General features: G+C 40.0%; 2 protein-coding genes across 4 annotated transcripts; one reads left to right on the forward strand and one right to left on the reverse strand.

Annotated features, from left to right (window-relative positions):
* Window positions 1-562: 562 nt before the first annotated feature.
* mns1 (meiosis-specific nuclear structural 1) lies at window positions 563-5,052 on the forward strand. The gene is made up of 10 exons (XM_069693538.1): window positions 563-713; window positions 841-1,050; window positions 2,068-2,195; window positions 2,287-2,389; window positions 2,649-2,878; window positions 3,061-3,277; window positions 3,379-3,486; window positions 4,018-4,275; window positions 4,603-4,728; window positions 4,814-5,052. The coding sequence occupies exons 1-10, from the start codon at window positions 711-713 to the stop codon at window positions 4,925-4,927; spliced, it is 1,497 nt and encodes a 498-aa protein (XP_069549639.1). The 5' UTR covers window positions 563-710; the 3' UTR covers window positions 4,928-5,052.
* On the reverse strand, window positions 5,015-10,823 carry tex9 (testis expressed 9). 3 transcript variants are annotated; one of them, XM_069693541.1, is made up of 12 exons: window positions 10,740-10,823; window positions 9,153-9,286; window positions 8,522-8,585; window positions 8,281-8,357; window positions 8,077-8,128; window positions 7,902-7,981; window positions 7,578-7,741; window positions 7,065-7,156; window positions 6,697-6,870; window positions 6,405-6,539; window positions 5,456-5,590; window positions 5,015-5,369 (listed from the first exon to the last, which is right to left on the reverse strand). In XM_069693541.1, exons 1-12 carry the CDS (start codon window positions 10,746-10,748, stop codon window positions 5,295-5,297), a joined length of 1,191 nt encoding a protein of 396 aa, XP_069549642.1. In that variant the 5' UTR covers window positions 10,749-10,823; the 3' UTR covers window positions 5,015-5,294. The 3 variants fall into 3 exon arrangements, with proteins under 3 accessions (XP_069549642.1, XP_069549641.1, XP_069549640.1); XM_069693540.1 differs by lacking the exon at window positions 10,740-10,823 and adding an exon at window positions 9,952-10,007 and having other exon boundaries at window positions 7,065-7,147; XM_069693539.1 differs by lacking the exon at window positions 10,740-10,823 and adding an exon at window positions 9,952-10,007.
* Between the last annotated feature and the right edge of the window lie 200 nt (window positions 10,824-11,023).

An 11,023-nucleotide genomic window follows, 5' to 3' on the forward strand; every position in this document is an offset into this window, starting at 1 on the left:
TGTATTATAGCATTATAACTAAGGACATCTGGAATGTAATGTACAGTAAGGCTTCATTATCTTGAATGAGTTTCGGTGTATTTAGGTTTTGCTCCTTACTCTTCCTTTTACTCCTACACAAAGTAGGGAGCTTGTAATGAGATTTTTGTTCTTTCTTGTTCTAGAACTTTTTTTTTTCTAATGTGATTGTAATAAACTATACTAAAATAGAATTCATGATTAACATTGTACACGTGTAGTGCAACAGAAATATATAGCCTACTTAAATTGAATTTATTGAAGTCGAGATATAGACATCTCTCAACTGCCAAATTCACCGTGCACGGCTGAAGGAACGAGTAGTGATGAAAAATGAAATATTTAAGAATAATCGATCATCATATTTAAAAATGTGAAGAAGGGTCAAATGTGTTGTCAAGATGTAAGGTGGATTTGATGAGCCCGTTTTGATTTTTCCCGGACCTGACGTCAATTTACGCGCTCATTCCTATTGGCTGAGCCTACGAAGACGCGGCGTTCCCAGGACAACGAAATGCCAAACAACTGACCCGAGCGACTTCTCAGGTTAACTACGGCTAATTAACAGTTCTTGACGACTGTGCCCATGAACCCATTTTAAATCAGCCAGTCCAACGTTTTTACGCCTAAGAGAAGAAAGTTAAAAACTAATTAAGTTAAGAAGGCGGGAACCGACGAGAAGCGCCGCAAACATGGTAAATCTTTGTGGTCAAACCGAAATTTGAGTTAGCTTGGCCGCTATTCGCAGAGCAGTTTGCGAAGTCACCACCCAGCGCTCAGGTTCGTTTACAGCGCTTTCTCTTGTCTTTCACACCGGTACAGAGTCGGAACAGGCTGCACAACCACCAGCAGCGGTCACTGGCTCAGCGGCAGCAGCAGGAGGAGACCAGAGAGCAGGCGGCCAGGCGTTTGGACACAGAGAAGCGGCTGCAGGCCGGTATAAAGGAGGAGGAGAGCTGCGAGAACAGGAGATACCTGCGACAGGTGCGGCAAGAGCTCAAGGAAAGGGAAATGGAGAGCACCCTGCTAAAGGTTTGTCTTCCTGTCATGTGGCTATTGCTGGACATTTAGTGAGATGTCACGATTGAGTTTGAATAGAGTCGCCTCCAGAAGATCCATCAGCGTCCTGCCACGTCTTATTTCTTGGCAGAGGATGCACGTGTGACCATTGTGCTTTCAAGCCTTTTCTAGGGGAAACATGTGACCTTTAAGGTCCATCTGTGTTGTCATTTATCTTGAAATAAATTGCACAGGTTTAGTTGTAGCTCACTTCTCGCTACACAGACACACACAGTTTATAAGTAAGACGAAAACGGAAAAGAATATGAATGAATATAGAATAAAACAGTTAAGTGATAGAAACCTTATATTCAAAAGGCTACATACCAAATATGTACATTATAGACGTGGGCTACCCAATGAATGTACAATATGTCAGAATAATTGTAGTGGGGAAAAAAAGAAGTAGTAGTAAAAGGGTGGCGGGGTTTTTTTAAATCTTCTAGTCTGATGATCACATTGAAGGAGCCCGGCTTCACCACAATGTTGCTCACAGCTTCAGTTTTCTTCGCTGTGATTGTAAGCACACGTGGATTTGTTGTCTGGTAACACCAGGCCACAAGTAGAGGGTTTATACAGTAAAAATGAAATGTATGTTCAATAGACATCACTATTTTTTAAGACCAGTTCCACAACTTTTTCTTGACTTTGTTCTTATCTTTTATGTCTACAATCGTGTTCGACGGAAATACAACATTCACTGATGCCGTGATAATAAATGCTTGTGTTCATAGCATTTCCATTTTTTCCCGAGAAAAATCCCACACCTTATGTTGTGGGCAACTTGAGTCATTGCAGGAAAGCTGTTGTAATTAAGAGCAGCCACAATTTTTCAGTAGTTGGTTACTTTCTGTTATATTTACAATCACCAATAAAATGGCCATGTGGAGATCCTAACATTTCTGTACATCCCCTGTAATATTCTCAATGTATCAGCTGTATCTTACCTAAACTTTGATGTAGATAATCAGGATTAAATTTGATTTTCAGGCAGAGGAGGAGAAAATAAACAGGAAAAGGCAACTGGAACAAGAGGAAAGAATGGCTAAAGAGCTGGCCCGCATAAACTATGAGAAGGAAAAAGAGGAGAAAATGATGCAGCATATCAAAGAGAACAGGTACACACACCTTGACTTACTGGATGTTTGGGGTCAGAAAACAAATGCAACACTTCGGTTTGCTCTTTCTTTTACTATTCAAACTATTCAGCTTGGAGCTTCGAGAACTGGAATCAAAACTGAGATATGCATATCTGAACAAGGGAAGAGCTGCACAGATTGCTGAGCAGAAGGCTATGAAGTTTGAGACAATGGTGAGCGTTGCATGTTTTTAATTTCCTGAAGTACAGGTTTTCAAACGGATTCCCTTGATATCTTACTTTGAATGAATCCACATGTTTTTCTTTGCATAATGGCCACCAGAGGACAGGGTGAAGTTTCTTTAAATGTGATAATAATAATAATAATGAGGTGTTTTAGAAACAGTACTAGGTTTCTAACTTATATTTAAGGGTTTGAGATGCTCCACAAAGGACTTTTGCAATTCTGTGTATGTCTTTTCTACGACGTTAGCGTGAGGAGGCAGAGTTTGCTTGCAAGATGAAGAACGATCGCGAGCAAGTAGCCATTGAGCAGCAGAAGCAGCAGCAGAAACGCCACGAGGAGCTGGTGCAGTATCAGAGAGTGCTGGAGCAGCAGCTCGTGGAGAGGGAGCGCAAAAGAGAGGAGGCATACGAGGAGTTCCTCAAAGAGAAGCTCCTGGTGGATGAGATTGTCAGGAAGATTTACGAGGAGGTTCAGATGTGAGTCATTACTAACTCTCACACTCTTCAGCGTGAATGCACAATAATAACCACATTGTATTGTTGAACAGATGAGTTCAGTGCATCACATTTCAAACACGGTGTCCACTTCCACACTCCTTGAGAAAAAGTTAAGACGGCACAATGATTTGGATTTACTGAAACGCAATTTTTCCTGAAAGGGAGCGACAGCTGAAACTGCAGAAGGTCAGAGCCACTCAGCAGTACATTGAAGAGTTCAAGAGACAGCAGGCTGAGTGGAGACGCATGGAGCAAGAAAAGACAGAGGCCGAGAACAGACGCATCATGGAGTTTGCAAAGCAACAGCAGCACGTGCAGGAGGCCAGAATGGCCAAGACCAGAGAGAGAGACGAAGCAAAGGAGCATCTCCAAAACAAGGTTGAGACAACTTACATTTTTCTAAAGTCATCCCACTCGTCTGTTCAGTCAATGGCACACAAGTTCATATGTAACAATCATTTGTCCTCTCTGTTGTCAAGCTGTTCAAGCAAATTGAAGAGGAGAAGCAGTATCGTGAGGAGATGGTTCGCGTCCGTGAGGAACTTCATTTAGAGGAACAAGAGGAGGCTAACAGGCAGAAAGACATTGTAAGGATGATTCATTTACTGTCTTCGATTTCTTATGTAAATAAAGATGGCTTTTGGTTCTACAATATTGACATGGCCATAGCTACAAAATATTTATTTTACATAATGGATATGAGGCCTGCATGTAATGATTATTATTATTATTATTATCATTTAATTTATCAACATTCTTTTTTCAAAATTGTTTTAATCAGTGGAAATGGCCAAAATGGCCTATTTTGCTTGAACATCTGTCCAAATACCACAGATTTTATTCAAAATGGTGTAAGACAGAAAAGCATCAAAGTCTCAGTTGAAGAGCCGCAACGTGGAAATATTTGGCACATTATCACTGATTAATCAACGTCTTGTTGTCGCATTATCGGATATAGTAAACATAAAGAGGGTCTTACTTCATTATTTCACCACCTTTGACTGCTCCTTCCGTGAGAAGCAATTCATGAATCCTACATGCAGACTAACGTCTGTTTTGTTGGGTTTTTAAGTGCACGTGAATTATCTTAATATTTTTTTCAAACGTTCATCGAACAGGAAAACATGGAGAAGAAAATCAGAGAGAGGCTGATGATGCAGCAGACCTGCCAGGAGCAGATGGCCTTCAAAGAGATGCGGATACAGGCGGAGAAAGAGGAAGAGGAGGCCTTCAGGAAAATGATGATGGCGAAGTTTGCAGAGGACGATCGAATCGAGCAAATGAACGCTCAGAAAAGACGCAGGACGCAACTTGAACACAAACGCGAGGTGGAGAAGCTGATAGAGGACAGAAGACAGCAGCGTGAGGCTGACATGGTACGAACCACTCTCTGTTTGCATCATTACATCAAGAATAGATCGGCTCTGGTGGAGTTTTAGAACAGCAGCACTGCAGCATGGAGGGCAACAGATAGCAGCAACCAAGTTTTAACATGGACAAATTACTGTATGTGTTAATGACACTATCCCATCATGAAAAGAGCATTGTAGTCCAAGTGAATACTCATTTTACCACAGAAAGTTAAAGATTCATTTGAGAGACGCAAGTGAAACGCGTTGTCCATCTGTGCCGTTTCATCTTTGGTTGTAATGTCAGTTTTGAATGACCACTCTGTTCAAAAGATTGTAATATATTTCTTGAAGGAACTGGAGGCGAAAGAAAGAGTGGTTGAGCAGGAGAAGGAGGCGCAGCGCAGACGGATCATTGAAGAAGAGAGGCAGAGACTTCTGAAACGTCACGCGACCAAACTCCTGGGCTACTTTCCAAAGGTATGAGGCCATCGTAAATCATTCCACACAGCTTCACATCGTCTGTAGATCAAACCAGAGCGTGACCGTCGGTGTGTATTTTCAGGATTTGCTCCGAGAAAGTGACTTGGAACACTTTGATGAAGACTTCAGAAAACACTTCCAAACACGTCAGGCTGATGATACCTTCTCTGAAGACGGAGGGGACGGCAGCGATTAGACGTCTCCAGTGTGCCACCAGAGGGCAGTTTGATCTCAGTGAATACACTGCACATACTTATTTTAAGTTCAGTTACAACACAATGACTGAGACAATGAAATATTTTTATTAGAACTGTGCTGACAGGAATTTAAATAAAATCACTCCAAAAAGATCTGGTGACTGAGTCTGATCACGTTTAGGGGACAAACATTGAAATCAAAATGAATTTCATCTCCAAACTTTTTGTTAAATCGGAGGTTGGGAGTCTGCAAACAGATGTCTTTCTCTCCACAAGTCACGGCGATATCTTTAAGAACTCAGATGGCACTTTTAACCACCTTGTTCTTCTTCATTAGAAACACGAAACGCTGACTCCCAGTGTTCATTACTTCCCCCAGTCCAGAGCTTTCATGAACTCGTCTTCTGTGAAGGAAAGCAGCTTGGCAGCTTCAAAATGCATCTGCACAAAAAAAACAAAAAACTGTTAAGATTTTGATAACGAACTACAAACACAACGTGTATTAATTATGTAACACGGACACTTACCTTTTGTCTTTTAAGAATGTCAATCAGCTTGAGCTGCTTCTTGAAACCCACAATGAGTTCAGCTTTCTGCTTCTTCAGTATTTTGTTTTCAGCAAGTAGATTCTCTTTACTCTGATGTTCCTCGCATATCTGGTCCTTATTTAGTAGAAATTAAAAGACTAAAATCAGTGGAAGTTAAGTCAAATCTCACCTTGTTTGTGCACCATGAAGTGTCAGTTGCAAACCAGTTGATATTCAGTGGGAGCTGGTGCTTGATGTGATTGTTGCCAAAGAGCTGAAGCGATGTTTCCCCACCACCATCTCCAGGTGAGATATTACACAATGTGCTCAGATATGTTAACTGTGCATCTTAAAATTCAGCTGCGACATTTAAAAAGATGTCCACACTTCAGTTTGGTGTTTAGTTCAACTCTGTGAAGTTTATCCCACTGAAGGACACATTATGTAACCACATTACCTCGTTCATACTTTTGATCTTAAAACTGCAATGATAAGTTTTATGGCTTTAAAAATACATTGAATGAACCATGTAACACCACATTTTGCTGCTTTACCCCCTCAATGGTTTACATTCAAATAAAGATCAATGCTTTTCATTGTTATGAATATGTGTTACTTTTTCGATGGAAAGAAAATTGTAGATAGAAAAAAAACATTTTGCTGATTTGGCTCAATTTAGAGATGTCCCGTTTTTCATACAGTCCAGTTAATGAGATAGTTCAAATCAAGGAATCATCTAACACAACAAAATATTCTTTTAAACAGGTGAATATAAATGAATAAAAATATGAATGCATTTCACAAGTCAACAAGACTTTAACACTTTTTCTATGCATATCTGTAACTTGTAATAATTCTTTTTTTTAATTTTTTATTTTTTTTTATCACATTTGGATGCCTGCAGTATTTGATCTGGTGCACATGTTTCTTATCACTGTAATATTTGTACCTTGTTCATCTGTTTGAGCTTGTTGAGCTGAGTCTTTAACCTCTCCACCTCCTCCAGAGCTCTGTTCAAGCGAACCTCCACGGTGCTGTGAACAGCTGCAGCTTGTTTGTGGGATCTGGTCAGATTTTCTATTTCCTACACAGAGCACAGCCAGGAAGCAGTCAGGCACGCGGAGGACGGAGGAAAGTGTCATATTTTACAGCTTGTTGTTAAGACATATTTGGACATGTTTAACCGTCTATTATTTTGGAAAATGCTCTCAGATCGTGCTTCAGTTTTCACTGGAACAAACCTTATTCAAACCAGACACCTGCAGCTGAAGACCATCACATTTTTTGGCAGACTCCTCAGCTAAAGCTTTGTGCTTCTCAATCTGGGTTTGCTGGATGCTGGTGGTCCTCTGCAGTCGGGCTCGATCCTCCTCCAGCTCCTTCACTTTTCCACTGAGCTTGGTGTTTTCGTCATCCTTCAACGACATAAAGTTATGTATACGTCATCTATTAGAAACACCAGTTAAGCACCATGGTTTTATATTCTGGTGTCTTAAAAGGTTTATTTGTGAACTACTTGTTACTGGATGGGTCACATCCAGCTGAAGCTCTGTCCCTCCTGCTGAACAGTTCTAACTGAATTATTGTTTATCTATAGATGCTACAGTACCTTCTTATAATATTCACACGAGAGTTGATCCTGTTCCTCTTGCATAATCCTTAGTTTTGCCTTGAAAACTCGTACTTGAGCATCTGAAATGCCTCGGCAGAACATCACAAGAAACACAATCAGACTTACAAGCCCATGAAAAATGAATTTCACTCCTCCACTAAAAAGCACATTGCAAACCCATACTTATTTAATATGAAAGCTCCAGTTTAGATTTCACTTAAGAACCTCAAGAGGCAATGAAATTGAAAATATTTTCTTGGTCACCATTAAGTCCCACATTAACACATCACACATAGATCTTCTGTTATAAAATGAATCATAAAGTATTTGCAAAATGAGCTCACACATGTTGTCTGACAGAGAGAGAATGTCTTCAATCAACCACAGTTGTAGATAAATTCAGTGAAACCTCTCGTGGACAACGATAGTTATGTCTTTATTATTATCTATTTATCATCCTCAATAAATATAACTGGAATTTATACTTTTTTAAAGTGGCATTAACATCACCTGATCCTACAGTTTCTTCAACCTTGGTCACATCATCCACAACATTTTCATCAGTGGCGGTGTCATTCATCTTCTCCTCCATGCTCTGAATCGTCTTCGCCAAGAAAACGTCTGCTGAATCGTCTACAGCTGCGAAATCGTCCAGGTGAGACACCTTTGAGGTTCTGAAATCAGGCAGACGATGTGAACACTTTCAGGAGCTTTGTAAAGAATCTAAGAGGAGGATCTATTTTACAAAAGCCATGCATGACCCACACATTATTTTCTTTATTATGACCAAAAATGTTTGTAATGGATTTGGAAATGATATTAAATCCAACTCACGCTGGTTTATAGTGATGCTCTTTTTCTTGTTTTCCACTGCACATGTTTTGTGATGTTTTCACCTTTTTTTTGGTCACCACCTCAGAAAAGAACCAGCAAATTAAAACAATATATTTTAGTTCATGCCGACGGTTTTGGGAAACAGACATGTTAACTTTATGTTCTGGACTGATACCTTCCCACCAGGCTGCTTCACTCCGCCCTGCTGAGGCTTTGCTCTCCTGTAACTAAATGTTCAGACGCATAGAGACAGGCAGGTAGACACAGAGATCACACATACATTATTTATTTTTTCTGTGTGCACAGAAGCTGGAATGAATGTAGACCAGAAAAGTAACCACTTAAAAACCTACAGTTATTTTTGTGGCATATTTATTACCTGAAATCCTCGTCATCTTCGATATCCGTGAGCAGGACATTGGATAAAGGCTTTGACAGGACTTCACTCTGCTCTCTCTAAAATCCGATAAACACAAAGAAACAGTTTTTAAGTCTGCCACTGAAGATTCACATCGCCCTTCTCAGCTTCCCCCCCATCTGCTGACTTTTTTTTACTCCAAACGATTTAATCATTAAAACAACATTTTCAACGATATGATGCAAATATAATAACAATTTACCATAAATTGTTCTGCCTGTCTTACTAGTTCTGCTGTTTTGGCTTCCACCTCTGCATTTAAGAGTCTGAAGGAAAGAAGATTATAAATAAACAACTTCATGTGACTAATTAGTATCATTAGAAACAGGGACTTTAGAGCTACATGACTGCAACAAATAAACCCCATCCGCCATATTTGTTATGTTATTGTTGGAGGAGGAAAACCCGAGTGACCACCACTATTCAGTCGCCTGAAGTGCCACTGATTGAACAATATTCATTTTTAAACTTATGTGAACACTCTTAAATGTGGTGTTAAAATAATGAAGGGCATTTATTAAAAAAAAACCTCAAGGCAAAGTCCCCGATGAATATCAATCACAAGTTTGCATGAGGTGGGTTTCTCCCTGGGCTGGATTAATTAATCCACTGAACGTGATGGCCTACAACAAGTAATGTCTGAAATCCAAATTCAACGCAACCTATTCTCAGATCAATATTTGCTTCAGGATACACATGCTAGTCTTATTTAAAATGTATTTTAAAAAAAAAAACAATGCGCTAAAATGTATATGAAGGTGTAATCTGTTCATATAAATGAATCATTAATAAATCAATACAAAGCCAACAGAGATGAGAGCAGAGAGTCTTACTTATATTGTTCTTCCTTAGCAAAAAGGTCATCTGTGTGCGTCTTAGGTGGACCAGACGCAGACTTTGCCTGCGGTCTTACTTCGACCCTGTTGGACCTCTCAGCCTGACTGGTAGAGGACGGACGTCTCTGGGTCTGAACATCAACAAGACAAGACAAGACAGGGCAGTAGGGTTCATTAGTCTACATGCCACTCATGTTTGAATTAATTTAGGTAAAAAATATCACTGCATTTTGTAAAACTATTTTTTTTTAATATAATCCACAATATCAGTATATGAATATCTCATTAAAACATGACAACATAGTAGGGCCTGAGCTGGTTTAGTGATTTCTACGATAATAACCATCTGACCATGAGGAATAAGGATGTGATTTATAGTTTTGCACTTCTGTTGTGTCTTGGCACAGCATTTCGTTTTCAATATGAAACAACAAAAAAAGTCCCTCTGAGGGATTAAATAAAGTACATATCTATCTATCTGTCTAACTGTGCACGGTTTTGCACAGAGAGGAAACGGAAGCGAAAGCTCATAAGTCATGTAATTTATAGAAACATTCACAACACTACGTATTTTGGAAGAGTTTAGAGCTCATCAGCAGCTTGCAGCCTAATTATCAGCTCATACAGCCAACACAACATGAGCTCCCTCAACCGTGATGATACCGGACGGTAATTCGGTCAATTGAGCTACTTCACTTGTTGGAAACAGAATGAAACGTTTGCTAAGAAGCACAGAAAACGATCTTTTTAAGCCTCTGAGAGACGAACATGAAAAAAAAAAAAAGACCCCACAAACCTGTGAAACGGCGGACTGGATCTTTTTATGAAAACTTCTTGCAGCCATTATTGATATGCTGCTCTGGTTGCATAGCAACAGTCTGGTTAGCGCGCACACAGTACGGCAGCCCTTGAGAGACATATTCTCAAATACATTTCTTGAGTCCTGTTGTGGTTTTCTTTTGGTAAACACACAAAAATAGCTATAACAATTTTCTCAACAGCGTATTAGTCCACACAATCAGGCTGAATTTTAATGGCAATTCTAAAAAAAAAAAAAAAAAAAAAAAAAACAGTACAATGCATAGGTACTATTTAAAAAAAATAAAACGCAAGATAGGGTATAGTCGAGTACTGAAGGCTCAGCTTTAATTAACAGTGTTATAGGCAAGGTGCAATGGCACAATTAGTCAAGGAGAATGCTTGCAAGTGATGGTGGAGTTGCAGAAGTGAAAATATGGAGTTTTTGAATTGTCCCTTTAGAGTTAAGAAGACAAGACAAGTATTCAAAGAATAAAACCCTCCAGGATTATTTCATGCCAGTTTGTTTTAGTGGGAGGTTTGTCATTTATCCATGGCATAGATATATTCTTCCTTGCAGCATGTGCAAGTATAGTTGAAAGACATTTTAATGCAATTTGCATTTTATTTTAATTCTGGTTTAATGTCTTAGCAGACATAGGAAAGAGAAATATCTGTATTCAAATACACAGCCTTAACCACAGTCAGTGATGTCTTCCGCTTACATCTTGTTTTTAATGCTGGGCGTCTCAGTGCGCATGCGTTTGCCCAGCAGCTACTACTCACCATGCACATGCAGCGATCCCATAACGTGCGGGGCAGAGCACACCGGAGGGACTCGCTACTTGTTTTGCAGCTGTCAGGTTTGCTGTTTACATTCGCCTTTATTTATACCCATGCGTCCAGCCGTGTGTGACCGCGGCTCGTAGTCCTGCTGCTCAGCCTGTCTAACGTGACCGAGTGTCGGGACTTGAAGCGAGCGATGTCGGAGGAGCGCTGGGTGGCAACGACAACAACAACAACAGGGCGCGCTGCTGTCCCGTTAGCATCGCAACGTCCTCTGCTCCATG

This window comes from Brachyistius frenatus, unplaced genomic scaffold (genome assembly GCF_029030835.1).
Source record: "Brachyistius frenatus isolate BFR_SWC_R1_liver_20210118 unplaced genomic scaffold, ASM2903083v1 Contig_15, whole genome shotgun sequence".
Classification (NCBI taxonomy): Eukaryota; Metazoa; Chordata; class Actinopteri; family Embiotocidae; genus Brachyistius; species Brachyistius frenatus.

Coding starts and splice junctions, on each gene's coding strand:
- tex9 (XM_069693539.1), bottom strand. CDS start 9,999: ATGGCTGCAAGAAGTTTTCATAAAAAGATCCAGTCCGCCGTTTCACAG. Junction 7,157..7,577: donor TGAAGAAACTGTAGGATCAG/GTGATGTTAATG, acceptor TGTTCTGCCGAG/GCATTTCAGATGCTCAAGTA. Junction 6,540..6,696: donor AGGTGTCTGGTTTGAATAAG/GTTTGTTCCAGT, acceptor TGCTCTGTGTAG/GAAATAGAAAATCTGACCAG.
- mns1 (XM_069693538.1), top strand. Junction 1,051..2,067: donor TGGAGAGCACCCTGCTAAAG/GTTTGTCTTCCT, acceptor TTTGATTTTCAG/GCAGAGGAGGAGAAAATAAA. Junction 2,879..3,060: donor ATTTACGAGGAGGTTCAGAT/GTGAGTCATTAC, acceptor TTTTCCTGAAAG/GGAGCGACAGCTGAAACTGC.